The sequence below is a fragment of the Chiloscyllium plagiosum genome, unplaced genomic scaffold, assembly GCF_037043375.1.
Source record: "Chiloscyllium plagiosum isolate Xiang-an unplaced genomic scaffold, Cpla_swu_hap1 HiC_scaffold_35, whole genome shotgun sequence".
NCBI lineage: Eukaryota > Metazoa > Chordata > Chondrichthyes > Orectolobiformes > Hemiscylliidae > Chiloscyllium > Chiloscyllium plagiosum.
In genome coordinates this window covers 62175038-62202812 of record NW_028270173.1, presented here as the reverse complement: position 1 = coordinate 62202812, position 27775 = coordinate 62175038, and the positions used below count along the sequence as shown (strand labels likewise).

General features: G+C 40.4%; 1 protein-coding gene across 1 annotated transcript; it reads right to left on the bottom strand.

Moving 5' to 3' along the window:
- Positions 1-1027: 1027 nt before the first annotated feature.
- LOC148141049 (uncharacterized) lies at positions 1028-27775 on the bottom strand. Its single transcript, XM_087979063.1, has 6 exons — positions 27751-27775; positions 19047-19601; positions 14690-14770; positions 12462-12652; positions 7366-7453; positions 1028-1953 (listed from the first exon to the last, which is right to left on the bottom strand). The coding sequence occupies exons 1-6, from the start codon at positions 27773-27775 to the stop codon at positions 1028-1030; spliced, it is 1866 nt and encodes a 621-aa protein (XP_087835189.1).

Genomic DNA, 27775 nt, shown 5'->3' with positions numbered 1-27775 from the left:
AACCTAAGAGGCAATCTTTCGATACAGAGGGTGATGCATGTATGCAATTAACTGCCAGAGTCAGTAGTCGAGGCTGTTTTAGTTGCAACATTTAAAGGGCATCTGGATGGATATAAGAATAGGAAGGATTCAGAGGGATACGGGCCAAATGCTGGTAAATGAGACGAGATTAAGTCAGAATATCTGGTCGGCATGGACGATTCGAACTGAAGGATCTGTTTCCAGGAACATGTTGGAACTAAACTCTTGTTATCTCACTTTTGATCGTCTCCAACCTGCCACGCGTCCCTTTATCTGTGAACAGCCTACTTTAACCGACTTTTAAAGCTTCTTGTCTGATACCATCAAAATTGGTCTTGAGATATTTTACAACTTTAACTTCGGAGTCCGACCCATCCTATTCCATATGTATTTAAAAACTAATAGAATTGGAGTCACAAGTCCAAATGGACACTAGACTATCAATGGATTTAGAAACTGGTTTGTGATCTATGTTGGATAATTTCTGGGTTGAGATTGGAATTCATTTCTGTATATGTACGGCCTACATTTTGATCCAGATAAAAGGATGACAGAAAACATGTTGAAGTAAATTTATTAACTGTTAATGCAATATATACAAAGGTTAATTAGCATGGATAATTGGTTTTGTTTCTTATTACAGCAAATTTTACAGTTCATTTTGTGTTTTCACCTTGTATTGTCTGACCCTTCCGTCTTCCGTCTTTTATCGCCGTTTGAGAAATTTTATAACATATTAGTCCAGGTTCACATAATATGCATTTAATTGGTCATGTTCTCCTTGATATTTCTCCCTGGATTAGACAAAGAATTGCTAATCTTTGTCTTCATTAGATTGACATTTTCATTGATTGGTTGTGCTTTGCTTTTACATTTAACAATCCTTTACTCAATTTCACTTCTGTTTTCTACAAACATTATTTGAGCACAATTAACTGTGATAATTGCGACTTTGCCTTAGACTAAAATAACGACTAAAAGCTTGGGAAGAATTTTGGTAAAACTATTAAGACACACATGATTTTCCATTTTGCGAAATCAAGAACTTTGCCAGAACCAATGGATATTCAATGATGGTCATCAATTCCTTTCTGAATTTGACCTGAGCCACCGCGTAGATAAACGTATTTGTGCACGAACTCAAACACTGAAGCATATATCCAGTGTGTTCCATGATGGCGAATGGATCGTGGTAATTTCTGGACAAAAATGGAATGCCTACGAATTGTGTGCACACAGAATGTACAAATGTTATTGTCCACAACAATATAAAACAGCCAGAGATGGCGAGCAGTAACACGATCGATTTCCTCCGGTTATCCATCTCAAGATCATTGTGATCTTCTCGTTCACTTCTCTGAAGCCTTTTCCTTACTCTATTACTCTGCACAACATGCTTAATCGTGAAAGCATTGAGCAACGCAATCAGTACAAATGGTACAAATGGTGTTAGGGTAAAGTCAACGAAAAAGTATGCTACCCAGAGAGGTAAATTAAAGAGACTCGATTTTAGATTGCAGAACCATGTTATATTGTCGATCATTTCCAAGTGTTCATTTTCAAAATAAATTGGAATGTTTTCTACAATGCTCAATGCACAGATAGTTGCTATAATTATTGATGCAGTTCTTTCATTGCAATATTTGTTTCGCAACGTTTGGCAGCAATTGGCGATGAATCGATCAAAAGTGAAAGCAACTGTTACCCAAACAGAACAATCTATTGCTGTGCAAAGCAGGGCACTGTTAAGGCTACAAATTGGCGTGTAGTCCAAAAATGAATATGAGAAGTAAATGTCATTAATCTCATAAAATATTACGTCAAACATTACCACTAGTAAATCTGCCACTGCCATGGACACGAGGTAACATGTGATGCATTTGGAAAGTCCACACTTCCCACGCAAGAGAATCCCAATTGCAATTATATTACCTAGGAGAAATGAAAATAAAACGGCACTAAGTCACGGAGATGATTAATTTGAGAATAAATCGCATATAAACTGCCACTAAATTCGTGGTGCAGTCATTCAACTCAATTTCATTTTGCTTCAGGCCAATTGTGTGGCACGTAATCGTACCAGTCCAGCTTTTAATGAATCAGAACTCACTTTAGCCAGTTTAAAGCAGAGAATGTTATCTCAAAAAGAGCTACTAATGCAGAAAGAATGATATTTATCATGAATTGATTCTTACAACTCCCATGTGATTTAGAGGTACGCACAAAAATTTAGCTAAGATACCCAATAGCTGGGTCACAACAATACAATAGAATCTTCTCGTACTAATATGTGAGCAGCTCGTTCCCTTTCATTTTCTGCATCCTAAAAATGGGCACCATCAGTTCAGATCACCGCTATTGTTCTCAACCAGATTTTATGCTCGCAGAAATAAATATCGCCCTGCTTTGCACAGCAATAGATTATTATGTTTGGTTGGCAGCTACTTTCAGTTTTGATCAATTCATCACCATTTTCGGTCAAAAGTTGCGAGAAAAACGAGAAAAATGTTGATCCAATATCACTAATTTTGCACCATCAGTTCCAGTGAGCATTGTGTTCACTGAAGCAGTGATTCCAGAAAACTGAAAATAAGCGTGCAAGTCGTTTGTAAATCAAAGGATCACTAAACGATAAGGTGGCAAAAAAATGCAGATGATAAAATATGCAATGCATGTGTTTAAACATGCCACAGTTGAGTGAAACACATCACTCATCATGGATTGTGCATTGAAAACAGCAAACTCTGGCGATCACAACGGACCAGGTAACATTCATGGAGCAAGAGAGAGGGACAGAGAGAGAGAGACAGAAAGAGACAGAGAGAGAAAGAGAGAGAGAGAGAGAGAGAGAGCAAGCTCACGCATAGAGTCTACATGACTGCCAGCTCCAATAAAGACTTGAAACGTAAGCCTCCATGGATGTTGCCTGACTCGCTGTGATCTCCAGCACTTCTTGCTTTCAACACAGATTTTAGGCTCTGAGTAATTTGCTCCTCGGATTATACTTTTTTTTAAACTTTCATCTCGAGATCAAATATATAAAACAAATATATAAGACAAATATTTAGTTCTATGAAGAATTTAATGTAACTTCTTTATGATTCGTTTTAAACATTAATCTGCAATTTGTTAACATCCACTATTTTTCTATGCGACTTTGTACTGGAACCTCTCTGCCATTCAGTCCGGCGCTCTACGTAAGATAGCTAGTGTCTCTTTTCAAAATTGTACATCTGGGATTACCAATCTCAGTTGACTTTGTTTTTATAAAGTTTGTACAACATAAGAATCAGTCAAAAATATTTGCGTATAACAATTTCGTGTTTAAACTGCTGTAAATACTGAAAAAAGAAACAAAACTGCCTCAAAATTTGATATGATTCAAAACCATACAATTAGTTACTTAAGGACTGTAAGATTGCCCTTGAAAATTCCATGGCCTTTCCCAGCAGGTAAGATAAACTGGAAGAAAAGGGTAAACTGATCAAAGAGACAAAACTGTCCTCGTACATCAGCATTAATAGATTGCAGTGGTGGTCAACGATGTTTATCGCTGTTTTGCCATGTCTCATATTGAATATCTGATGACTTTGTTTCAACGTCTTGTTGGATTTAATTCTCTCCAAAACTCCGCTTTGATGAAATTTCCCGATTCACATTCAGGTGAAAGATTCGTCTTCAGTCTAAGCAACTAGAAAATATTTCTCAAAATTCATTCCAAATTATCACAACTATGACACAAAACACACTGGAAAATTTAAGTTGCAGGTAAAGCCAAATCATTCAGTTTCAAATTTGGAAAACAAATTTCCGAAAATGTTGATGAGAATATCCATTTAATAAAGTGCTATTTTACATTGTATTGGCGACAGATAGATCGAAGACTGCAATTGTTTGCGTTGCAATGAAATAACCTAATACAACAAGGCTAATGAACATTTTATACCCAAAAAGAATTGAACAACAGAATTTTGGGACCACTACTGGCAACTGTAGATAACCAACACATGAAATTAAACGTCTAAAAAAAAGTCACCATGGTTAACAAAAACAGCAGTAAAATCATTATTAGCAAACAAAAAAAATGGAAGAATGCACTGTTGTGACTTGCAGGGAACACTAACAGCGGCAAGAATAGGGTAATAAATTGCTTCCACCTGCAGAATTATAGGTCGTGGCATTTTCCTCGTGATGAGTTAGCCTCTTGTTGCGATTCAAACACGGATATGATGCATTGATTTGAAGCTGTTATATACACTAATTTGAAGGAAGCTCAATTTAGACAATGAGGTCAGACAAATTACCATGACTTGGCATTCATTACAGTTACTTGAACAAATTGATGAAGCAATCTTTTCTACTCAGTGGGAATGTAAATTTACAACTTAAAAGTCCCAATAGTAAAGAGACACGTAAACACGTGACTAATAATTAAATTAAAATTCAATGTTCAATTGCTATTGAATTGGTAGTTCCCGTCACATGGATCAGATCATTTCAGACTGCAGCTTTCCTTCATATGTCCTCACGTGTTGTTTTTGCGATTGAAAATGTTGCCTAGCAGTGAGTTTAGCTCTTCCATTGGTTTCAGCTATTGAAAATTCACTGAATGAATGACTCATGATTTAACTCATTCCAAACTAAAGTGTTGTGCATGGGATTGGTTGAACTTTCTTATATGGGCTCCAGGATATTACTGGGATTTTTTTGACGGGATACAATTGGGGCTAGTTCCACAACAGTATAGAATAGAATGTGGATGACCAAACGTTGCTGTGGAGGGAGGTAATTGTCGTTATGGCAATCACCTTGAGACAGATTACCAGCATCAGTTCAGCGGTAGAACTGGGAACCAGTAGAAAGATAAACTGGAACGCTGACCCCTCGTCGGCCGACAAGCATAATAATCAGTAATTTATTATAACTCCTTGTAAATATTCAAGTATAAGCACCATGATAGTGGTTACCATTGGCTGCATTCATAAGAATTGGAACCATCTGCATTCCTACATCACAATGAAGGTCACCTGATCCTCAAGGGCCGAAGTGCAATGAAGTCAGATATTTCTTTGTCAGACAAATGATAGGGAGAATCGGAAGCGTTCTCAGTCATGGTGGATCAGTGGTTCGGACTGCTACCTCACAGCACCTGCGTTTCAGGTTCGTATCCAGCCTCGGGTGACTGTCTGTGTGGAGTTTGCACATTCTCCCCGTGTCGGCTTAGGTTTCCACCAGATTATCCGGTTTCCTCCCACAGTCCAACTATATGCAGGTGAATTCAACATGCTAAGTTGTATCATTCATAAGGAAATGAATCTGGGTAGGCTGCAGGGCCTGTTTCCACAGTGCAGAGAATCTAATCACTCGAGTGCAGATACTGAACCTAAAGCTAATTCTAAAATTGAGATTCCTAGCTTTTTATTGCAAAATGCGAGGCTTTGGCTGACAAGTGAAAAGTACCATTCCCACCACACAGCATTTCGTCTTTGACCATCGCTAATAAGAGACAACCTAGCGCAATGGTGCTGTCAAAGAATTAGTAATTCACTGGATTAGTAATCCAGCATCCCGAGACTAATGTTCTGAGGATGTGGGTGAAGGTGAACCTTATTGCAGAGTACGATGTTGAATTAAAATTCGTCTAATGGAAACGCTGTGTTTGTTGCAAAAACCCATGTGGTTCACTAACTCTTTCGAAACGGAAATCTGCGCCTCTTCCCTTACATGGTTTGGCCTCTATGTGATTCCAGACCATAGTAAGAGGTTTGACTCTGAACCAACTTCTAGAATGGTCAAGCAAACCATTGAAGTGTATCCAATCGCTGCAAAGTCCAGAAAAGGGAGCGAAACTGGACAGAACAGCTGCCATCAAGAATGAACCGGAAGTGGCATCAGCAAGCAACCCCATGTCGAAGTTGGAAAGTCCTCACCACATGGCAGAGAACACTGTGCAACAGAGTTTTCCCACAGTGTTTGGTGATTCGAAGTCATTTTCTCATTCAACAACCCTCTCTAGACACCAAAATGTTCACAATACAGAAATACTTCAGCTGTAAATTATCTAACACTTTCGTTAGGTACGTTCATAAGAGGTGCATGGCTGATCACCCACAACGTCTTTTACCCTCCGACTACACAAACTGATTCGCACTGGAGAGAAATCATTTATATGCACGGTGTGCAATAAACCATTTATAAACTTATCAGCAGGCCGTATACTTCATATGGGAGAAGCGATTCAGCTATACAGTCTGTGAAAAACTAATTTTCAAGATTCAGGAACGTCCACACACATCCGGGTGTTCACATCGTCCAACAATTTAATAAATCCTCAGGTGCGTTTATGGAATGAGCTGCCGGAGGAAGTGGTGGATGCTCGTACAATGACAGCATTTAAAAGATATCTGGATAGGTGTATGAATAGGAAGCGTTTCAAGGGATATGGGCTTGGTTACTATTGTTTCCCATTGTGACGTCCTCGTGTACTCCTCTGTCATTCGGAATGAATCATTCCTTCTTCAATGGCACCTTCCCTTGGAATCACACGATGTGCAACAATTGCCTTTCACATCCTCTCTCCTCACTGTCTAAGACTCTAAGTACATGTTTAATTGTATTCACTGCTCAAATAGTGGTCTGCTCCACACCGAATGGATAGTCACTTTCCAGAATTCTTCCATTCAATCTGCAATTATGACCTTGATATTCTTGGTAGCTGATATTGCAACTCACCATTTTACGTTTATCTCTGCATTTTACCTCTGGACTTGCAGTTGTGTCTGAGTGAAGCCAAACATCAGCTGGTGCAATAGTCCCACAATTTCTGCTTCGATACTCTACAGCCTGTGGACTCAACATTGACTTCAAGAACTTCAGATCATGAATCACTCTTCCGTTTTGAGTTTTGAAATATATTTATGGTTAAATACCAAGCTGACTCACAATAGGAGATACAAAGGAATAGTTGAGTGGAGAAAACAAAACCCTTTGACTTAGAATTACCTGGAAAATACACAAGAATAAAAAGAGGTTATTAGAAAAAAATTACAGTTAAACTACATTAGGTGAGAGTGCAGACTGGTTTTCAATTGGACTATAATTTGTTTAGGTGGGTCGTATCACAATCAGACTGAGTCAATCTCCAATTTTAATGCTTTAACAAAGACTGAATATTAACTTCAATCATCATTAATAGGCGTATACTCTATGTTAACGCTTATACAAGCTCTTGAAAATAGTCAATATTTTCTTCATGTGTACTATAAATTTTAATATCCTCCCTTGAAATTATGTTCTTTAGAAATGTTAGATAGAACATAATTTATTGATAAGAGAAATGCTTACGTTTCTTCCCACTACCCGGCTTTGACAACATTTTCAGATAAATGATGCAATCCAATATCTGAGTAAACCCGAATGCTCGGGCTTGTATCTAATTTGGTTAAAAATTTAATTTAATTCAGTTAGAAGAAGTTGTCTTCGCAGGTGCCACCCCATGTACACAGGCACAAATTCTACGTTGAAATGCAAGTTTTTTTTCGAATTGCAGATGGAATAGGTCCGAGTAGGAGGATAAGCCGCATGCACATAATGGAGAATGGGAAGTAACATGCTAGGAATAAATAAAACAAAGAGCCGCTTATTGCCAGAAATCCGAAACAATAAGTGAAATTGCTTGAGAAACGATGAACAGCCTCTATATTCCAATTGTTATCTCTCTTTTTTTTCTGCACACGTACTGCCGACTCACAGAGATTCTCCACCATTTACTGTTTTTGTTCCAGTGTGGGCTGCCTTCTCAGTTTTCTTCGGTTCACAGGATCATAATAGCTATCACGTTAACTGAAAAATGATAACAAACTAAAAACGACAACTCACAACTGAGCTGCATTTTGCTGTATCCTCTGGCAATCCTCCTCACTACCCATGACTGCACCGATCTTTGCATTTTCCGCATGCCTACTATATCGAACAGTCACGTTTCTCTCCAGAGCATTTGTGTAGACCACGAATAGCAAAGGTCTCAGCACTGATCCCCATGGAACACTACTCGTCACTACCCTACATTCCAAGAAGCATCCTTCAACCACAACCTTTTGTCTCCTATGACTAAGCCAATTCTCTATTAACCTTGCCAACTCACCCCTCCTATCATGTGATGCTACCTCCTGTATCAGTTTGCCATGGGATTTTACTCAGTGCAGACAGCATCAAATCTTTTTTCCTCGTCGACCATCTTTGTCATCTCCACAAATACTCGATCAAAGCTTGGCCAAAGAGGTACAAACTGTCTCGCACAAAACCATGCTGCCAATTGTAAATGCTTCTAAATACATATGGATCTTGCCCCTGACAATAATTTCTGTAACAATGAAGTAAGGACCACAGTCTTGTAATTTCCTGAATTATCCCTGATACATCTTTTAAATAATGGGGCAACGTTGGCTGTTCTCCAGTGCTTTGTGATCTCAGCTGCAGCCAAAGAGGATGCAAAGATGTTTGTCAGCACTCCAGTAGTTTGTTCTCTTACCTCCCTCAATATTCTGAGCTAGATCCCATCAGGACCCGAGTTCTCATCTACCATGATACTTGCTAAAATGTATCTTCTTCTTCTTTTTAGCAGCAACTTGTCTTAATAGTTCTATGCTCCCTTCCTTGAGATCAGCCTCCACGAATTCCATCTCTTTGGTGAATACAGACACAAAGTATTCAATTGGGACCTCACCGGCCTCTTTTGGCACACATATAGATTCCTTTCTTAGATCTTGAGTAGGTCGTTGGGTCTTTCCTTAATCCTGTTTGCCAACGACTTATCCTGCACTCTTTCAGACCTTCTAATTCCCTGCTTAAATTCTTTCCTACTATCCTTATATACTTAATGGGTTTCATCAGTTCCCATCCTCCTAACCTTACGGATGCTTCTTTATTCTTTTCAGCAAAGGTCGTAGTATCGCTGGTCATCCAAGATTGACCTAACTTTGCATGTCTTCCCTTCATTTTCACAGGATGTGCTGCTCCTGAACTCTGATCAATTGATGTTTGAAATACTCCCACACATCGGATGGACTTAGTCTCAAACATTCGCTTCCATTCAAAATTCTCCAGTTCCTGCCTAACATCATTATGGTTCCCCTTTCCCAATTTTACACCTCCAGCCTCAACAGTACCCATAACGGTATATCTGTTTTGCAGAGGGAAAGCGAGATTCCTGCACTGCCTGATTACCACAGATAAGAAGGTAATGGATGACCACAGAGAAGAAGGTAATGGATGATCACAGAGAAGAAGGTAATGGTGTTCTGCTTGGTGGTCATCCTTTACCTTCTTCTTTGTGGAGACTGGTTCTGCAGCGTGACCACCTCTCTATTCCTGCTATCCACGATACTCTGAGCCTCGCAAATGCTCCACAATTTCCCCAGACTTCGCTCCAACACTGAAACTCAACCTTCCAAGAGACGCAGCTGGAGACATTTCTTGCATATATGTGGGTTGTGGGCAATGGAAATGTGCTCGGCTTCCCACCATAAGCACAGCAGCATGGTGGCTCAGTGGTAAGCACTGCTCTCTCACCGCAACAGGGGTATGGATTCGATTCCAGCCTGAGACGACGTCGGAATGACCCTTGCGTATTGTCTGCGTGGCTTACTCCCACAATCCAAAGATGTGTAGGCCAGGTGATTTGGCTATGGTAAATTTCCCATATTGTTAGGTGCATTAGTCAGAGAGCAATGGCTCTGGGTGGGTTACTCTTCAGAGGGTAAGTGTGGACTGGTTGGACTGAAGGGTCTTTTCCCACACTGCAGGTAATCTAATCAAACAAGAGGAGCAGACCATGAATTGAAACTCTCTGCCATGCTTCACCCATCTCACTTAAGTAATCATGACAACGTCAAATCATTTTAATACTGATTTGAAGATACTGGTGCGCTCTCCTCCGATAACATTTTCTCAAAACGTACCTGCTCCCACTAACAGCAGTTTCCAGAAGCTATAAATGCTTGTGCTCCTTTACCCTCTCGAACTGTCACTGCCGACCTTCATCTCATCACGTTCTGGTTAGAAGAAGCAGGAGTGATAGAAATATTACAGTAATGTAATGTCTGTGGTTGATTGTTCCTTAATGCCAAGTTCTTCAATGATGCCTTTCACATCCATGCTGATGGCAATGTCGAATTCCAGAATGGAAACGAGCGATGTCTCAGAATCCTCTGGTTGGTTCTGGTCAACATCTCTGTCTCGGGCTTGCTACAGTGCTTCAGTGAAGCTTTGCACAAACTGAAAGAACAGCATTTAATTTTCCACTTGTGAACCCTGCAGCCTTCACAACTCAACAGCGAGTTCAATAATTTTGAACACGTTCCTCCATGACTTACCCGAACCCCGACACATCAGGGCTTGTCATTCTATGAATGCTTTCACCACAGTTAACCATTTTCATCCAGTAAAGGTCCTAATTGTTTCTGATTTTCTTTCTCTGAAGACTACTATTATCCATTCTTTTGTATCCTGAACTGTTGTCTCTCGCCTTGGACTCTATCTCCACTTATTACTGAACCCCGACACACCCCCTTCGCCCAGCAACACCTATAGTATATAGAACACCTTTCCTCACTGCAGTCCGTTCTTAAGATTGGTCACTGGACCCGAAACGTTTATTCTGCTTTCTCTCCAAAAATGCAGCCAGATCTGAGCGGTTTCTCCAGCGATAACGAACGCCTCTCTTCCAAACCAGTCAAATTTCAGTAGTAATTCCTAGCGCCTTTGACAGCAAAACAAACAGCTATCACTATGAAGGAAGGTTTTCCACCACTTCCACCACCTGCAAAATAATGCAACAATCAAAAGTATCTTCCACTCCCCTTCCCTGTCTTTATTTCACTCGGACCATTTCCACTTTGACAATGGTTTATTCCTCCATCACTCCCAGCACTTCATTCCTCACCCCACTCTGCACGATGGAATATTTCTATGCAAGTGCGAGAGGTCGACTTGTTCCTTGTTTATTCCATCCCTTCTCGTTGGTCAAGGTTCAAAACTTTTCTTTCAGATGAAGAAACAATTTAATTGTACTTCGTTCTTAATACAGCTGGATAGACAGGATGTAAATCAGACCAATCGGCTTTAGTTCTGCATTCTGTGATACAATTGGTCATGCTTACGAGCCTTCCCAGAATAAAATTTACAGAGTTGAGCTATAATTTCGCAAATGATAGTAAAGAGCCTATTTTCGGCAGAGAATCGAAGAAGAAAGCATACGTTTACCTCCCAATGCAAATTCCTTCATAGCCTTGAGCTATTCCCCGTTCAGAACATAATCAATCTTCTTGAGGCCTGTATGAGCACAGCTCTATTGAGCCTGCTTACAGTTCCCCATCTTCTTTCACTATGTTACGAGGGCACTGGATCTGCTTCACAGAGAATATTGAGTATTACCACTGGAGTCCTGTCAATCTAGTTAAGCAGTTTTGAACAACAGTAGAAACCATGTGTTAGTTTCAGGAGAGCTGTAAATGTCACCATAGAAGATCTTTTCTTTTTTCATTCATGGTATATCATGAATTGCTTATCAATATTTATTCAGTAATTAAAGCAATGAGAATATGTTTAATCTACATTTTTTGTCAATCACAAAAAAAGACTTCTTGAACCACTGTTATCCATATGTTGGGTGCATGGTCAACAGACATTCCCAGCAATTTCACGGAAATGAATGACTTTTTTTGGCTATTTCAAGAGCTTTTGAAAATTATTAGCACTTATTCTGGAATCATATAATGACAATACCGTGTAAATACAGCACACATAATTTAATTTCCTAAAGTATATCAGTGAACCAAATGGGAGTATAAAGCCTTCATATACAGTTATGTTCATAGTGACTGACCGCAACTGTTTTTTGGGGTGTTTATGAACCAATTAAAGTTAATTTCCTACAATTGCTATAGTTTGCAAAGCATATAAAGGACAGATCGTTGCCATCGGCAGTAAAGGTTGAGAAAACGTTAAAACAGTTAATACTACTTTACTTTTACATGTGTTGTTAACATAATTTTCAAGATTGGCCTTCGTTACCAGTCCACATATGCCTTTTGAAATATGAGTTAAGCCAGTACATCTGTTATAAATCTATGATATTTAAGATTTTCCACATGCCTTTAGTGCCAAACACCGTAATGAATACTATTTTACCTGAGAAGGCAGGACTTTTTCTCTGGGATCACGTTATCACTCCTGCCAAAAGAAAATCATGAGAAGCTGCAGACGGGAGATTGATTATTGAATCCCTGGTCTATTTGGTTGTTTCCTTTTGTTGGTTTCCTTAATATCTATCAGAGGCCCATTCAGTCAGAGATGTGTATCATGTTTCAATGAGCACAGTCAGTAAGTGTGATATGAAGCCATTTTAGCTGATAGTTATTGGGATATCCCGCCCACAATACATTTAGTGCTGTTGACATTCTCAGGAACTCTTCCAATTGCTGATTCAAAAGCAGCACTATTTCTTCAGCTGAGATCTTATCATACGTGACGCCATAAACAGAGACATAGAATGCAAAGGAAAGGAATTGAAGCGCTAGCGACGTCAGACGCTCGTTAACACTCAAATGATGTCTTCTGGATACTTGCAGGGCTGTATAAGTAAATGTCATTCACAGTTACAAATATGCAGGGCTTTGATGAGACCACAATGGAGTCTGTTTCCATGGCTGTACGTCTCTATGTCCTGGTCAGGAAGGGCAACGCCTGCCAGTTAGCGCCATTAAATGTGCTACCTGGGCATTAAGGATATCATCTCCCTTGACACAACTGGGAAAGTGATGTTACACTCCCTACATCGTATAATTTAGCTATTGGAAGTTGGCTGACTGAAAGGTTTTATAGGTAGTTAGTGAGTCAAGCCAGGAGGTAAGCACGTTGAAGTGGTAGAGAGGACTCAGCAAGCTGTGTGAATCAGGAAGGAGAGACAAGTGGCTGTATTCCCCTCATGGAACAGGAAAATGAGATACAGGGTCGAATTAGGGAAGGGCAATTAGAGGAGCCAGATGGAATATACATATTTGCAGATGGAGCACGGAAGTATTATAATGGTAAGACTCAGTTGGGGTGGGCCGTAGCAAAATGAATAGGAGAATTTTTGGTTTAAGGAAGAATACATGGATGTCACTCCACACACGTAGTGGCACGAAAAGCATTTACTGCTGCCCTCCAGATAGGTGAAGGTCAAAGGGTTAAAATCTACACAGACGATAGATATGCTTTTCCATGGTCCAGGACTACATGATGGCATAAGCAAATCGAGGCTGTACTAACCCGAGTGGTGCAATGATTTAACATGAGACCCAAGTCGAGAAATTGGTGGAAGCAGACATTGAACCAAAAGTGGCAGCAGTAGCTAAAATAAAGCACACAGAAAGATCCAAACGCCAAAACAGACAGGAAACGATTATGCAGACAATTCACCAAAAGCAATGCTAGAACAGGAAGTGATAACGATAACAGCTGTGAAATAAAAACAAGAAGCCAAAGATGACAAATGGAAAATTTTAAGCTTACAATCAGCAGCTAGTTTAAAGAAAATAAAAACAGAATGGATTAAAGTTGGGGCAGTGTTAGGAGCAGATGACATCTCTGGGAAGGAAATTAACGTGGTAGCTCCCACATTCTGTCAACCGACAATATGTAGTTTTCCCATGGACTAGCACTACAGAAAGGAATACAATGATATAACTGATACCTGTTTGCTGGTGGTGGAAAGGAATAGAAGCAGATTCAAATTCAATTGAGCCACGAGCCCGTCCGCAGGGACCATGGGAACACGTCCAAATGGGTTTTATAGAACCCCACCCACAAAGTGAGAATAATATAATTCTGTCTGGTCAAGGTTTACTAGTTCACTAGATGGGTTGAAGCCTTCCCCACGACGGATTGTGCAGTAACCACAGTAGAAAGAATACTTACCACAGAAATATTACCTGGATGGAGAGTTCCTCTGGAATTGAGTTCAGGCCAATACAAATACCTGAACGAAGCATGCATTCGGAATGAAACAAAAGTATCATATCTCCTACCACCCAAAAAAAGCTCAGGTATGGTAGAGAGAATGAATAAAACTCTGAAAAATGCCCAGACTAAGGTAATGGTAGGAGAATGGGTTAGATGGACGCTTTCCCTCCCAGACATTTTAATGGCCCAGCGAGCAACGCCTTCGAGGGCGAACACCTTTGAGCCCATGACTCGACAGGCAATGATGCTCCCCCAGGGCTTGATCATTGAGGGAGCAGAACCTACAAACAGCAAAGGACAATTCTGGGATTACATAAAACCTCTCTGTCAAGATTTGCACATGCTTTATGGACAGGCACTAGATCAGCAAATTGCTACAGACTTGGAGTATGACGGAAGTCCAGAATAAACAGGATTGCCAGCTCTAGTAACAAAGGTCCTGATAAAAATGATTTTAAGCAAGGGAGCCCTATCTCCACGATGGGATGGACTTCATGAGATAATATTAACAGGTAATAGCAGCGTGCATATTAATGAAAAATGATTTGGTAATGGAGAAATCCTGTTCAATTAAAAGTATGTAGAGAACCGATGGGCACATGCCGAAGAGGGCATCCAGCGTTAACACGTTTAAGAACATGTCTTATGCTCATGCCAAACATACTGTTCCCAGTTTCTGGGTTGTTCACCATCCCCATTAATTCAAAGGGCGGTATCACTTTGCGATCAATTCCTTTCCTCAGATCTGAAGTGACAGAATGGTTCACTCACCAAAATGAATCCCTAATGGTTGGTGTTCACGTGACTGATAAGTATTCCTGCGGAGAACAGGTTATACTGGGTAGACATTAATGGTACCCGAGTTAAGTGAGGATCAACAGTGTACAACTTTTCTACTTTTGAAGGCTGGTACCAACACCAAGTTAATACCTCTCATCCATATTATTTGTTACCATTGCCAATACATCAAGGATATAAAAAAAAGTTTGATCCTATTTCTTTTATCAAATCCGAGCCAGGGAGTAGGTCTGCAGGTCAGAGCTGTAGCATTCTGTTAATGTCACATTGTCTGCATCTAAACTTAATTTTCAAAACATCACGTCAGCAGGAATGTTTAATTATGTCTGGCTTTCTGAAATAAAGACTCATGTAATCCCGTTAAATGACAATTACTTTGTGTGTGAACACATAGTATAGTGCCATTCAGACGCCATATGACATCGCTTCTGGAATGTTCACTGAGAAATCACAAACGTGCCATTACAGAAACAGAAAGGGTCATTGTCACCTTGTTACCCTGGTACAGCATAGCCAAGATAACCAGTTAATCAGTTGGGCAGTTATCCTAGAACAGGCAACAAATTTACTATTCTCATGCCTGAGATCAGATTAATGTTAAAACAGTCACCATGCAACCCATTGCTTCACAGAAAAGAATGGCCCTTGATTAGTTGCTCGAAGAAAAAGGAGCTACATTGTGTACTCGTTAACAAAGAATGTTGCACATGTATCCCAGAGAACTCTGAGGAAAGTACAGATTTAGCTGATTGCAAACATAATGAAGTGATCAAGATTTAGCATCCGCCAAACTTGGAACTATGGAGTTGGGCCACGGGTGACTGGGGTCCCTGGGAACATCCTTGTTAGCACTATTCTAAATGTTTTGCTTTCCTGTCACGTGCCATTCAGACACCATATGACATCGCTTCTGGAAGGTTCACTGAGAAATCACAAACGTGCCATTACAGAAATAGAAAGGGTCATTGTCACCTTATTACCCTGGTACAGCATAGCCAAGATAACCAGTTAATCAGTTGGGTAGTTATCCTAGAACAGGCAGCAAATGTCTCTTCTCATGCCCTAGATCAGATTAATGTTAAAACAGTCACCATGCGAACCACTGATTCACAGAAAAGAATGGCCCTTGATTAGCTGCTTGAAGAAAAAGGAGCTACGTTGTGTACTTGTTGACAAAGAATGTTGCACATATACCCCAGAGAACACTGAGGAAAGTACAGATTTAGCTGATTGCAAACATAATGAAGTGATCAAGATTTAGCATCCCCCAAACTCGGAGCGATGGAGTTGGGCCACGGATGACTGGGGCCCCTGGGAACATCCTTGTTATCATTATTCTAAATGTTTTGCTTTGCTGTCACCGTGTTTTGATGTTACTTTCAGTAGTTATTAAAGGGAGAAGGAACTCAACAACAACATCAACAACCCTACATTTATTGAAAGACAACCATCAAGAATTTTCCGAACACACTGTCGTTTCGAGAGAAGACTAGATCCAGCCAACAAAGAAGGCAAGAGATTTTTAAACAACAGATTATTGATTTTATGAAAATTATTATCATAATCTACATTTGAATGAGCTATTATTTTGTACTTGCACACATGCGGCCTGAAAGGATAAATCGGAGAAATGCAAGAAGACGACTTGACAAATATAGACCACTTCTGAATCAAAACTCCCATCAGAGAGGTGGGAAAGACATAAACAAACATAAGAGTACCTTCATAATTTAAGTGGTGGCACAATGCCATTACTTGACCATGGACCAACATCAGGACTGTTAGGGCTGCTCCATGCTCTATGACACGCTAGCGAAAATGGCCGACGACAGCCCCAACAAGCTTTGTAGTACATGTTCAACGGGAATTACGAAATGTGAGAAACACTTGCTTAATATGTTCTCAGCACGGAGCACATAGCAAACTGTCCCATCAGTAAAATTAGATTTGCAACATTCTTTGCTACTTTAAAGATATGAATATTCCATATCAATTAGTTATTTTTCAGTTATTTTCTAATCAATCAGTTATAATAATATACACAATTTTTCGTTAAGATTCTTCAAGATAATCATCGATATATATTCCGCAGTGTTATAGAAAGATACATATTAATCCCTGAAATATTAGAAAGAAAGGTGCAAATCAATTACAAGCAGTCTCCCATAACTGTCCTATTTGCGAGATAAAATGTCAAAAGCAACCATGGAAAGTCCTGTTTCCCACAGAACAAAAGGAGACCATTCAGATCAGAGCAATAACATTACTAATCGGATGATGTCTTAGAACACCAATCATACTTAAATAACCCCGAACTACTTAACCAATGGTACACAGAATATGTGCTGCCCTGTCAGAATTACAATAAAAATGAATAAAATCTTCATGCAGTTAAAAGTAGAGTTATATTCACCTTCTTCTGATCTGAATTTCAGATTAAGTGGGTAATTGAATTCTCACGTCAAGGACAGATTCAAGGAAAATGTTTGCCTCTCCTTGTATTGCACCGGGGGAATACATAAATAAAATTGCTATGTGTCTCCAGCGCTACTGTCTCCCGATTATCATTTCCCTAAGACTTGCTACAACAGAAGTCGATAGACGTTTGAAGGATTTCTGAGTTGAATGCTACCAGGAGCTGACGTAAAAGAGTATCTGAGGCCGAAAATAGATCAAGCATCGTGTTACGAAATAAAGCGACATGTTTGATCGGACGAATGGCCGACCCAAGACCCCTTTTTTTTCGTATGTTCTTCTACAAGGACATCTCAGAATCAAATGGGAGTTTTACAACAGTCTTGTTGTTTCACGTTAATTGTGTCCAGGTCTGGGCATCACATTCTAGGAACGATACAAAAACTCTAAATAATGTTAGAAAAGATTCAGGAGAATTGATTCTTTGACATGGATATTAGGTAGGGGTAGATTGGAGAAGATGGTGTTTCCTTATTTTGACACTGAAGGTTAGGAGCGTAGTTGACAGAAAGGTTTGTGTAAGTTTTGAAAAAGAGCGTGAATTTTAAAATATTGCATATATTTAAAACAAGTCTATTCTCTTTTGTGAAATGAATGAATGTAAGATTGATAAGGAAGGAGGGATCATATGGTAGCAAAGGTTTAACTGTTCTTTCGCTATGAATTAGAAGACAGTGTCTGAATGCGATGGAGAGAAGTTCAATAAGGAATTTGATCATTATCTGAAGAGTAAAATTCATGACTTCGGGGAATGGGAGGGAAGACAGCCACGTTAATTCTTCACAGCGCTTCCAAAGATGAGACAGGTCATATGATATGCTCCCACTTATGTTCACCAAAGTTTGACAGCATGAAGAGGTATGTATGTAATTGGGAAATTGCTTGCTCAAAACGTGATATATTCCCAAGACGAGATGTTCTCAATTCAAACAATTTAAAATAGATTGGTCAAGACATTTTAAATGTACAAACTATAATTTTCCTAACTTCGTTCATTAGGAGTCATTCTTTTTGATTACAAAGTGCCTATGATGCTGTCGTAAGGCTGCACAGGATGAGGTGAACGACTAGTTCTGGAGAAAAAAGTGTATCCTCTGGAATAATGGATAATGTGATTAAACACCTTGAAACTTTTAAGCTGGTCATAAGTAACTAGCATAAATAACTAGGATTTCTATAGATGAAACAAAGCCTGAAAAAAGTTGCTTGGAGTATTCAAATTTATGTTAATACAGTGACCAGAGAACTGTGCATGTAAGGCATTCATGTTGTTAGAAATGGAAAAAAAGTGTCGATTTTGCAGATATAAAACAAATGGAGAAAAGGGGTCCAGCAAAAAAACTATTGACTCTGCAAGTACTTAGGGAAGTTTATATTTACCTTTAATTATGATTAATTAAATACTAATTCTGGAGTATGATATAAGCAAGTTAACTCTTTTAAAATAAGTTTTCAGCAAAAAAGCTGAGATAGCTAAAATGCCTGGGCTGTACAAAAATGGCACAAAATTGATGAAGTGTACAGAGAATGGAATATACCAGCAGTATTGATACAAAATGTTAAACTATATCTTGACAAAATAATGTGAATGTCAGCACTAACAGGGAGGAAGGTTGCCAACATGGGGAAGGGGAAGTAACAGGGGTGGAACGAAAATGGGCAGTTGTATAGCCTAGTAAGAGAGATTGGGTAATTACAAGTCTGGAGAGGTGACCTCACTCAGCTCAAATCTTTAATTGTAAACTAACCCAAGTCTAATTCGCTCAATTGCTTTGTGCAGTTGCAGCCCTTGCTTGCAAGTTCGTAATAAATTGACTTGTTTCCAGATTTGTTGGTCTCGTCTAAAATTTTATTGAGTTTGTTTCTTACAGATTTGGGTGCTCTTCCTGGGATCCCAAGCTCCGGTCGCTCGGTAATTTCGGAAAAATCGGAGAAGGTGCACCTCGCCGATTTCGGCGATATCTCGTTTCCCCCATTACCACGGCGGCTCGGACGAGCGAGATCCGGACTGAGGGACCCTGGAAATAAGACGGGCAGACGCGACACGGCGGGTTCGGTCGGGTAACTCTTGTGCACAAGACCCGGGTAAGAAAAAGGTCTTAAATAAGCCTTATCAGGGCGACCGGGGTAGGCAGCGGGTTTTGTTTTGTTGCCAGTCTTTGCCACGAGCGAGGCGCACTGAGACACGGCGGGTTGGTCGAGTAACTCTGACGGACTTCGCGGGCGGGCCGGGATTTGCAGCAGTACTTGCTGTTTCGCCGTGGTTCTAGGTGCGCTAAGACGTGGTGGTTTGTCGGGTAACTCTTATGTACACAAGACTGATCTAGATTTGCAGCGACATTTCTTGTTAGTCTTTGCCACGGACAAGGTGAACTGAGACACGGCGGGTTGGTCGGGTAAGTCCTATGAACTTAAGACCCGCATTCGCGGGAGGCCGGGATTTGCAGCAGTACTTGCTGTTTCGCCGCGGTGCGAAGGGCGCTAAGACGTGGTGGTTCGGTCGGGTTACTCTTGTGTACATAAGACCCAGATAAAGGTAAATTTCGGGCAACCAAGATTGACAACGGTTTTTGCTGTCTGGTATTGCCGCGGGACGGGGCACTCATTCGACCAGGTAACTTTTGTGCACAGACTAAGATATGAAAATTGATCTTAAAGTATTATCTTGGTGGTCGGGTCCGTACGAGAAGTACGGGGGAGTTGGCAACTTAACAAATAGAGAATAAATGTCTTTAATTTGGCTAGATTAATCTAACAAGTAAAGTGTCTAACTGATTCGATCACCCAGCCTTAGACCGGTTGTTAAGAGGGGAAACCCCCACACCCAGATCAGGACCCTGAAGTGGGTGTGGAAGAAGGTAACCCCGAACCTCAGAGAGGTTAATTAAAATTATACAAAGAAAGGACTAGTAGCTGAAGGGCTACTGCGGGTACACTTCGTGACTAACTTACAGCCAGACATCCAGAAAAAATATTCAAAACCTAGAGGACTCATTGTAGGAAGCTCAAAGTGTCTGTGAATTACAGTGTCTCAGTGTGCGTGTGTGTGTGTATTGAGAGAGAGAAGAGCTGTACAGCTCGTAGAAAGTTTAACCCTTTGTGATTCAGTCTGAATGCACATTTGTTTGTTGGTGATTGAATGTTCCCTGAATCTTGAGATCCGGGACTGTTTTGAATCTGATTTCTATTACTGAAATTTTAACATGATTTCTTTTAAGGTTAAGGATTTTGCAAGACTATGAAATAAATCCTGCTCTTTTTACAGGTCATGACTACCTTACTATTAGTTTCTAACTAATCTCTTTTATCCTTACATAAAAAGCGATTTGTGGAGGACAGTTGAAGTCTCATTTCAACATTAGATTGTAATAAATCAAAAAAAAAAATCCTATGGTTAAAATCGGTGACCTTGGATTCGGCCATTATTCATGCTTTCGAAGTTTTTTTAAAACCGACCTATAGCATTGTAATTGAGAAATGACTGGTCAGGACTACCTCAGAAAACTAATTTTGGATCAAGGGACTAAAACCAGGTAATTATAGAGCTGTATACATTTTACACGCAAAAATTGATATTTGAGATTAGATTACATTACAGTGTGGAAACAGGCCCTTCGGCCCAACAAGTCCACACCGACCCGCAGAAGCGCAACCCACCCATATCCCTACAATTACCCCTTACCTAACACTCCGGGCAATTTAGCATGGTCAATTCACCTGACCTGCACATCTTTGGACTGTAGGAGGAAACCGGAGCACCCGGAGGAAACCCATGCAGACACGGAGAGAACGTGCAAACTCCACACAGTGAGTCGCCTGAGGCGGGAATTGAACCCGGGTCTCTAGCCCTGTGAGGCAGCAATATTTCTTTAAAAAATCAAGGTCTAAACAAAACATTAGGTGATGAGGAATGGCCATCAGGTTGCCCTAAAGCTGTTCAGTTGGTTAAATCGCCTCAGCAATTGATCTGGCAACGTAACATGAGAAGCAGAAAGAAAAGGCCAAAACTAAAAGAAGAAGGAAACCGGAATTCTGGCGAGTAGTATGTTGAAAATAAAGGGAGGAGAAGAGGGCGGGGAGGAGATGTTAAGGGGTCTGGTGGACAGGAACAAGGATCAAAGTGGAAATCCCCACAGGCGGGACATTATTACTGTGGAAAGACAGGTCACTTTAAGAGAAAGTGTCCTGATCCGAAAAAGGAAGTAAAGGCAGTGCCGTTTATGAACCTTGATGGCAAATATGGGTGTCAGGCGTTCCTGCCCCCGGGGACCCATTAGGAACCCTTGATAAATTTAAAGGTGCGACCTTACAAAGAGGACGTAGTTTTCCGAGTCGATATGGGGGCAGCAAGGTCATCCTTAAATTTTAAGCCCAAGGGAGTGGCAACGAAAAAGTTAATTGGATTATGGCAACAGTTTTGTGATGAGAGGTACGAAGAATCAGTTTTGCGCTCATGACGAGACATTGCCACCAAATTGGGGATTGAATTAACCACAAATGGTGCTATGGAATCTGTTGAGGTTCTTAAAAATGAATGTGCTCGAGCAAAACAATTACAGAAACAGAATTAGAAGTCACAAGTGACTAATAAATAAATGGAACTGCGCGATTATAGTCTTTAAAATGTTTTAGTCATTTGTTGCGTTTCCACCCTGAATTATATATTATATATATAATTAATAATTAATATTTATAATAAATCAATTGTGTTAGCCTGAATCAATATTAATTGGCAGGATTCCTTCACACATTCTCAGTGACCTGTCATATTGATTCATGGTTAATTAAAAACATGAACTGCATTATTTCATTGTTAATTAAAGAATGGAAAAGCTACATGACTGACCAGAGTGTGTGTAGGCAGTGGCAGCAGCAGTCTTATTGGTAGAAGAGAGTCGGAAACTTATTTTTGGGGGAGCCTTTATAGTCAGCACCCCACATCAGGTACGGACTATACTAAATCAGAAAGCAGGACAATGGCTGGACTCTAGGATCTTGAAATATGAGACAATCTTAATAGAGCAGGACAACCTTGTGTTAGTCACAGACAGTTGCTTGAATCCAGCTGCATTTCTATTTCGGAGAGAGGGGGGTGGCCCTTGGCAATCCAGAATATGACTGCCTTGATATTACTGAATATCAGACTAAAGTGCGAATGAACTTAAGAGACGTACCGTTGCATGCAGAGCTCAGTTGTTTATCGACGGGTCCTCCCGGCTGATTGAGGGCAAAAGGCATAATGGATATGCTATAGTAGACGGGATAGAGGGAAGCATTATCGAGGCTGAAAGACTGCCTAACGGCTGATCAGCCCAAACTTGTGAATTCTATGCCCTGGAAAGAGCTCTCAGAACCTTAGAAAACAAAAAAGGAACAATATGTACAGACTCCAAATAGGCGTTTGGAGTGCACATACCTTCGAAAAAAAAAATTGGCAAAAAAGAGGACTGATAAATAGCAGAGGAAAAGAACTAACACATGAGGAATTGATAAAACAAGTGCCGGATTCCCTATTACTCCCTAGAGCAATAGCGATAGTTCACGTAAACGGACATCAGAAGGGGAATGACCGGAAGTAAGGGGAAGTAGACTGGCCGATGAGGCGACCCTGAATCCACAAGGAGCAGTGATATACTCCCTAATACCTACAATTTCAGATCTTCAGGGTGCCCCGTTGTTTACTGCAAAGGGAGAAAAGGGACTAAAAGTTTTAGGAGCTGCAAAGACAACAGATGGAGCAGCCTTATAGTAGTTAGTACCCCCCATCAAGTCAGAACTGTGTTAAACCAAAAGGCAGGGAGATGGTTGACGAGGCCATCCTAATGGAAGAAGATGACCTGGTGTTAGCAACAGACACCTGTCTAAACCCAGCTACCTTCTTATGGAAGTGAGAACCTCTAGACAAACGAGAATTAGAACATGACTGTTTAGATATCACAGAGTATCAAACCAAAATTAGATAGGACCTGAGAGATTTACCTTTACATGACGGAGATAGATTGTTTATAGGTGGATCATCAAGAGTAGTGGAAGGAAAAAGACACAATAGATATGCAGTAGTGGACGGTAACAAAAACCAAACAGTGGAGGTAGACTGGCTGCCAAACACAGGCCCAGACCTGTGAATTGTACGCATTAAATCAAACTTTAAAACACTTAGAGAATAGGGATGGGACAATTTACACTGATTCTAAGTATGTATAAAATAATAAGGGAAGGGCTCAAAGAAGGAAGGAACCCAGGAGTGAGACCCTTCCAAAGTATACAGATGGATTACACCGAAATACCCCCAGTGGGAAAACAGAAGTACCTGTTGGTCCTAGTAGACCACTTAACCGGGTGGGTGGAAGCTTTCCCAATGTCATTAGCCACCTCAAAACGAGTCGTGAAAACCCTCCTTGAACATATCATCCCATGATATGGAATAGTGAAAAGTATAGATTCAGACCAAGGTAGCCATTTTACTCCCAAGATTTTACAAGGAGTAATGGCAGGATTAGAGATCCCTTGGGAATTCCACACCCCTTGGCACCCACCCTCCTCTGGGCGGGAGGAACTAATGAATCAACCTAGACATGATATAGGCTTCTCTCCTTATAAGATGATGTTTGGATTACCTTTCTTGGGTGGAAGAGGGGAATTACCAACTGTAGAATTCAATGATAAGTTTTTAAAGAACTATACGTGGCGCTAGGCCCTTCCTTGTCTGTCCTTAGGAAGAAGGGTCTGTTGACCCAGATGGGCGGCACGGTGGCACAGTGGTTAGCACTGCTGCTTCACAGCGCCAGAGACCCGGGTTCAATTCCAGCCTCAGGCGACTAACTGTGTGGAGTTTGCACGTTCTCCCCGTGTCTGCGTGGGTTTCCTCCGGGTACTCTGGTTTCCTCCAACAGTCCAAAGATGTGCAGGCCAGGTGAATTGGCCATGCTAAATTGTCCGTAGTGTTAGGTAAGGGGTAAACGTCGGGGTATGGGTGGGTTGCGCTTCGGCGGGGCGGTGTGGACTTGTTGGTCCGAAGGGCCTGTTTCCACACTGTAAGTAATCTAATCTAATCTAATCTAATTCCTCCACTTGAGTTCGACAACCGGGTGATTGGGTCCTGATCAAGAACTGGAAAGATACCAAACTCCACCCGAGCTGTGAGGGACTATTCCTAACTCTCCTGACTACTGAGACAGTTATCCGGACTGCTGAGAAAGGGTGGAGTCATCACACTGGCGTCAAAGGTCCTGTGAACACCCCATCGGTGGAGTGGCACGCTCATCCTACAGACAACCCTCTGAAATTTAAGCTGAGAAAGGGAATTAACTAAGATAAAAGACTATTTTAATGTTTGATGAGATATATTTTATTGATTGTAAGGGTTGCGTGGACTCACCTCTCCCTGGCGCCTAACAAGATTAAGATAGGAAGGTAGATAGTGGTGAGAAATGGGTGGGTATTGGTATAGTATTATAACAATAGTAATACTAACTATTCGAGGAAACGGGAGAAATAACTTTACTAAATTATGCTGAACAAAAGGGACTTACTAGTTGTTGGGTCTGTGCAGAGATCCCACACCATGGCAAATCTGGGATCCCCAGCCCAGTAATACCGCTTACCAAAAAGGAAGTGTACGATGTGTAACAATTGTTTTTTGCAGATATATAAAAAAAATGAAGAAAAGGGGTCCAGCAGAAAAACTATTGACTCTTCAGGTACTTAGGGAAGTGTATCTTTACTTTTAATTATGGGTTAATTAAATAATAATTCTGGAATATAATATAAGCACGTTAACTCTTTTAAAATAAGTTTTCAGCAAAAACACTGAGATAACTAAAATACCTGAGCAGTACAAAAATGATACAAAATTGATGAAGTGCACAGAGAATGGAATGTACCGCAGTATTGATACAAAATGTTAAACTACATCTTGACAAAATAATGTGAATGTCAGCACTAACAGGAAGGAAGGTTGCCAACATGGGGAAGGGGAAGTAACAGGGTGGAGCGAAAATGAGCAGTTGTATAGCCTAGTAAGATAGATTGGGTAATTAGGAGTCTGGAGAGGTGACCTCACTCAGCTCAAATGTATAATTGTAAATTAACCCAAGTCTAATTCGCTCAATTGCTTTGTGCAGTTGCAGCCCTTGCTTGCAAGTTCGTAATAAATTATGTTGTTTCCAGATTTGTTGGTCTCGTCTATTATTAAATTTGTTTCTTACAATGTCAAGTATTTTTTTTTGAAAAAGCACAGGACATGGGACTTGGCTGTCACTGGCTGAGTTGACATTTATTGCCCGTCTCGAATTACTCTTCAGAAGGTGATTATAAATTGTTTTATTGAACCGCTGCAGTGGATGCGCTATCACAATGTCGTGCAGAAATAAATCCTGGTTGTTGACTCAGCGACAGCGAAGGAACGGCGAAATATTTCTAAATCAGGATGGTGAACGGTTTGGATGGGAACATGCCAGATTGTGGTATTCCCAGGAAAATTAATTTAATTCCCAGTGATTAATTTTTCAGGAATTTAGACGGCTGAGAGCAAGTCCAGTGGTTGTGTAGGCCAACAGATAAGATGGATCAGAAAAATTATTTTCGTTCACAAAGGAACATAGGTTAGCCATTATAATTCAAAATCTTCGTGGCAGACATTTCGGAGTGAGATTCAGAGATAAAGGTCGAATCGAGTTTGTAGAAATTTGGAAAATCTTTCCAACAACAGACGTTAATGCTGGATTTAAATCAGAAATGCAAAACTGAGATTTGTAGGTTTGTTTTAACGAAATCACAGTTGTCTTTCCAGTTGTAACGTGGTATTGAGAGAAGTCTACCATTCTTTACCATTACAATATATTAGTGTTTTCATGTTGTCACCAAGCATTAATACTGCAGCAAATTTCTACAATTCCAAACAAATAATGAGACATATTGGAAGAAGTTTACTAGTTTACATCACCTGTGCCATTCTGCTCAAGCTAATTCCATAGATATATTTTAAAAGTTCACCTTTGTTCTCGACCTAAATTCATTTAATGGAAAGATTTCTTCAATCACTTTGCCTCTAACTTATTCTTATGCTAAGATCGAAAGAGAAGTGGAAAACGAGGGAAGGATACATTTGGTTACCTAATTGTCCAGTTAGAGTCAAACAGTCGTAGAACCACACAGTACAGAAACATGCCCTTCAGGATAGCTCGTCCATGCTGACCAGTTTCCAAAACTGAAATAATCCCATTTGCCCACCATTCGACGACATTCCTGTGAACGTTTCTGTTCATATACCCGCCCAAATGTCTTTTGAATGCTGTAATTATACTCGCCTCTACCACTTGCCTTGCAGTGCGTTTCATATAAGCACCACCCTCTGTGCGAAAACATTAGCACACAGGTCCCTTTTAGATCTTTCCTCTTTCACCTTGCCCTCCAGTTTTATCCTCCCCTACTCTAGATGTTGGCTATTTATCTTAGCCTGAAGCATCAGTGGCTGAGGGGTGACATAATGGAGGCTTATAAAATCATGAGGGACATGGACACAGGAGATAGTCAAGGTCTTTTCCCCAACATGTGGGAATTCAAAACTAAAGGAAATATGTTTAAGGTGAGACGGAAAAGAGTTAAAGGGAACTTTAGGACAACGTTTTCACGCAGATGGTGGTGCTTGTATGGAGTGACCTGCCAGAGAAAATGGTGGAGGCCAGTGCAGTTACAACATTTGACAAGCATTTGGATGGGTTTATGAATAGGTAAGGTTCAGTCGGATATGGGTCAAATGCTAGCAAATGATACTAGATTAATTTAGGGTATCTGGTCGGTATGGGCGAATTACACAGAAGGGTCTGTTTCCATTCTGCACAGCTCTATGACTTAATATGTGATCTCTCCTTCTGCGAGCCCTTGCCCATCACACTAAAAGGAACATGCTGAATCCAAACTGCTGTTACCACACTTCTGAAAGACTCCAACGGGCCACGTGTCCCATTATCTGTGAACAGCCTCGTTGAAGCAACTTTTAAAGGGTCTTACATAGTGCTATCAAAACTCGGTTTGCACCAACTTGCAACTTAAACTTCTGGAACGCACTCATCTAACTCATAGAATTAGAGCCACAAGCCCAAATGTGCGCCGAGAGGATATCAATGGAGTTCAAAACTGATCTGTGTTGGATAATTTGTGGACTGTGTTTGGAAGTAATTTCCGCGAGAAGATAATTTGCATTTTGATCCAGATATACGGAAGTCACAAAGCATGGTGAAATAAAATTTAGTAACAATTAATGCAACACATACAACGGCATGATTAGTATGAATCTTTGGTTCTTGCTTCGTATTGGAGCACTGGTAATGTCTTCAAATTCCATTTTACGTTATCAGTTTACACTTTGTTTTGTGTTCGATAAATCTTCCACCATTCTTATATCCTCATTTGAAATTGTTATTAACATTTGAGGCCATGTTCCTTTATTACCTATTTGATCGGTCATGTACGCCAT

Excerpts from the sequence above, each read along its gene's own strand:
- LOC148141049 (XM_087979063.1), bottom strand. The coding sequence starts at position 27,775 with ATGGCGTACATGACCGATCAAATAG. Across the intron at positions 19,602-27,750 it reads GTACATGACCGATCAAATAG|AGTTACCCGACAAACCACCA; the intron begins GTAATAAAGGAA and ends TGTGTACATAAG. Across the intron at positions 1,954-7,365 it reads GCCGGGTAGTGGGAAGAAAC|GTAATATAATTGCAATTGGG; the intron begins GTAAGCATTTCT and ends CATTTCTCCTAG.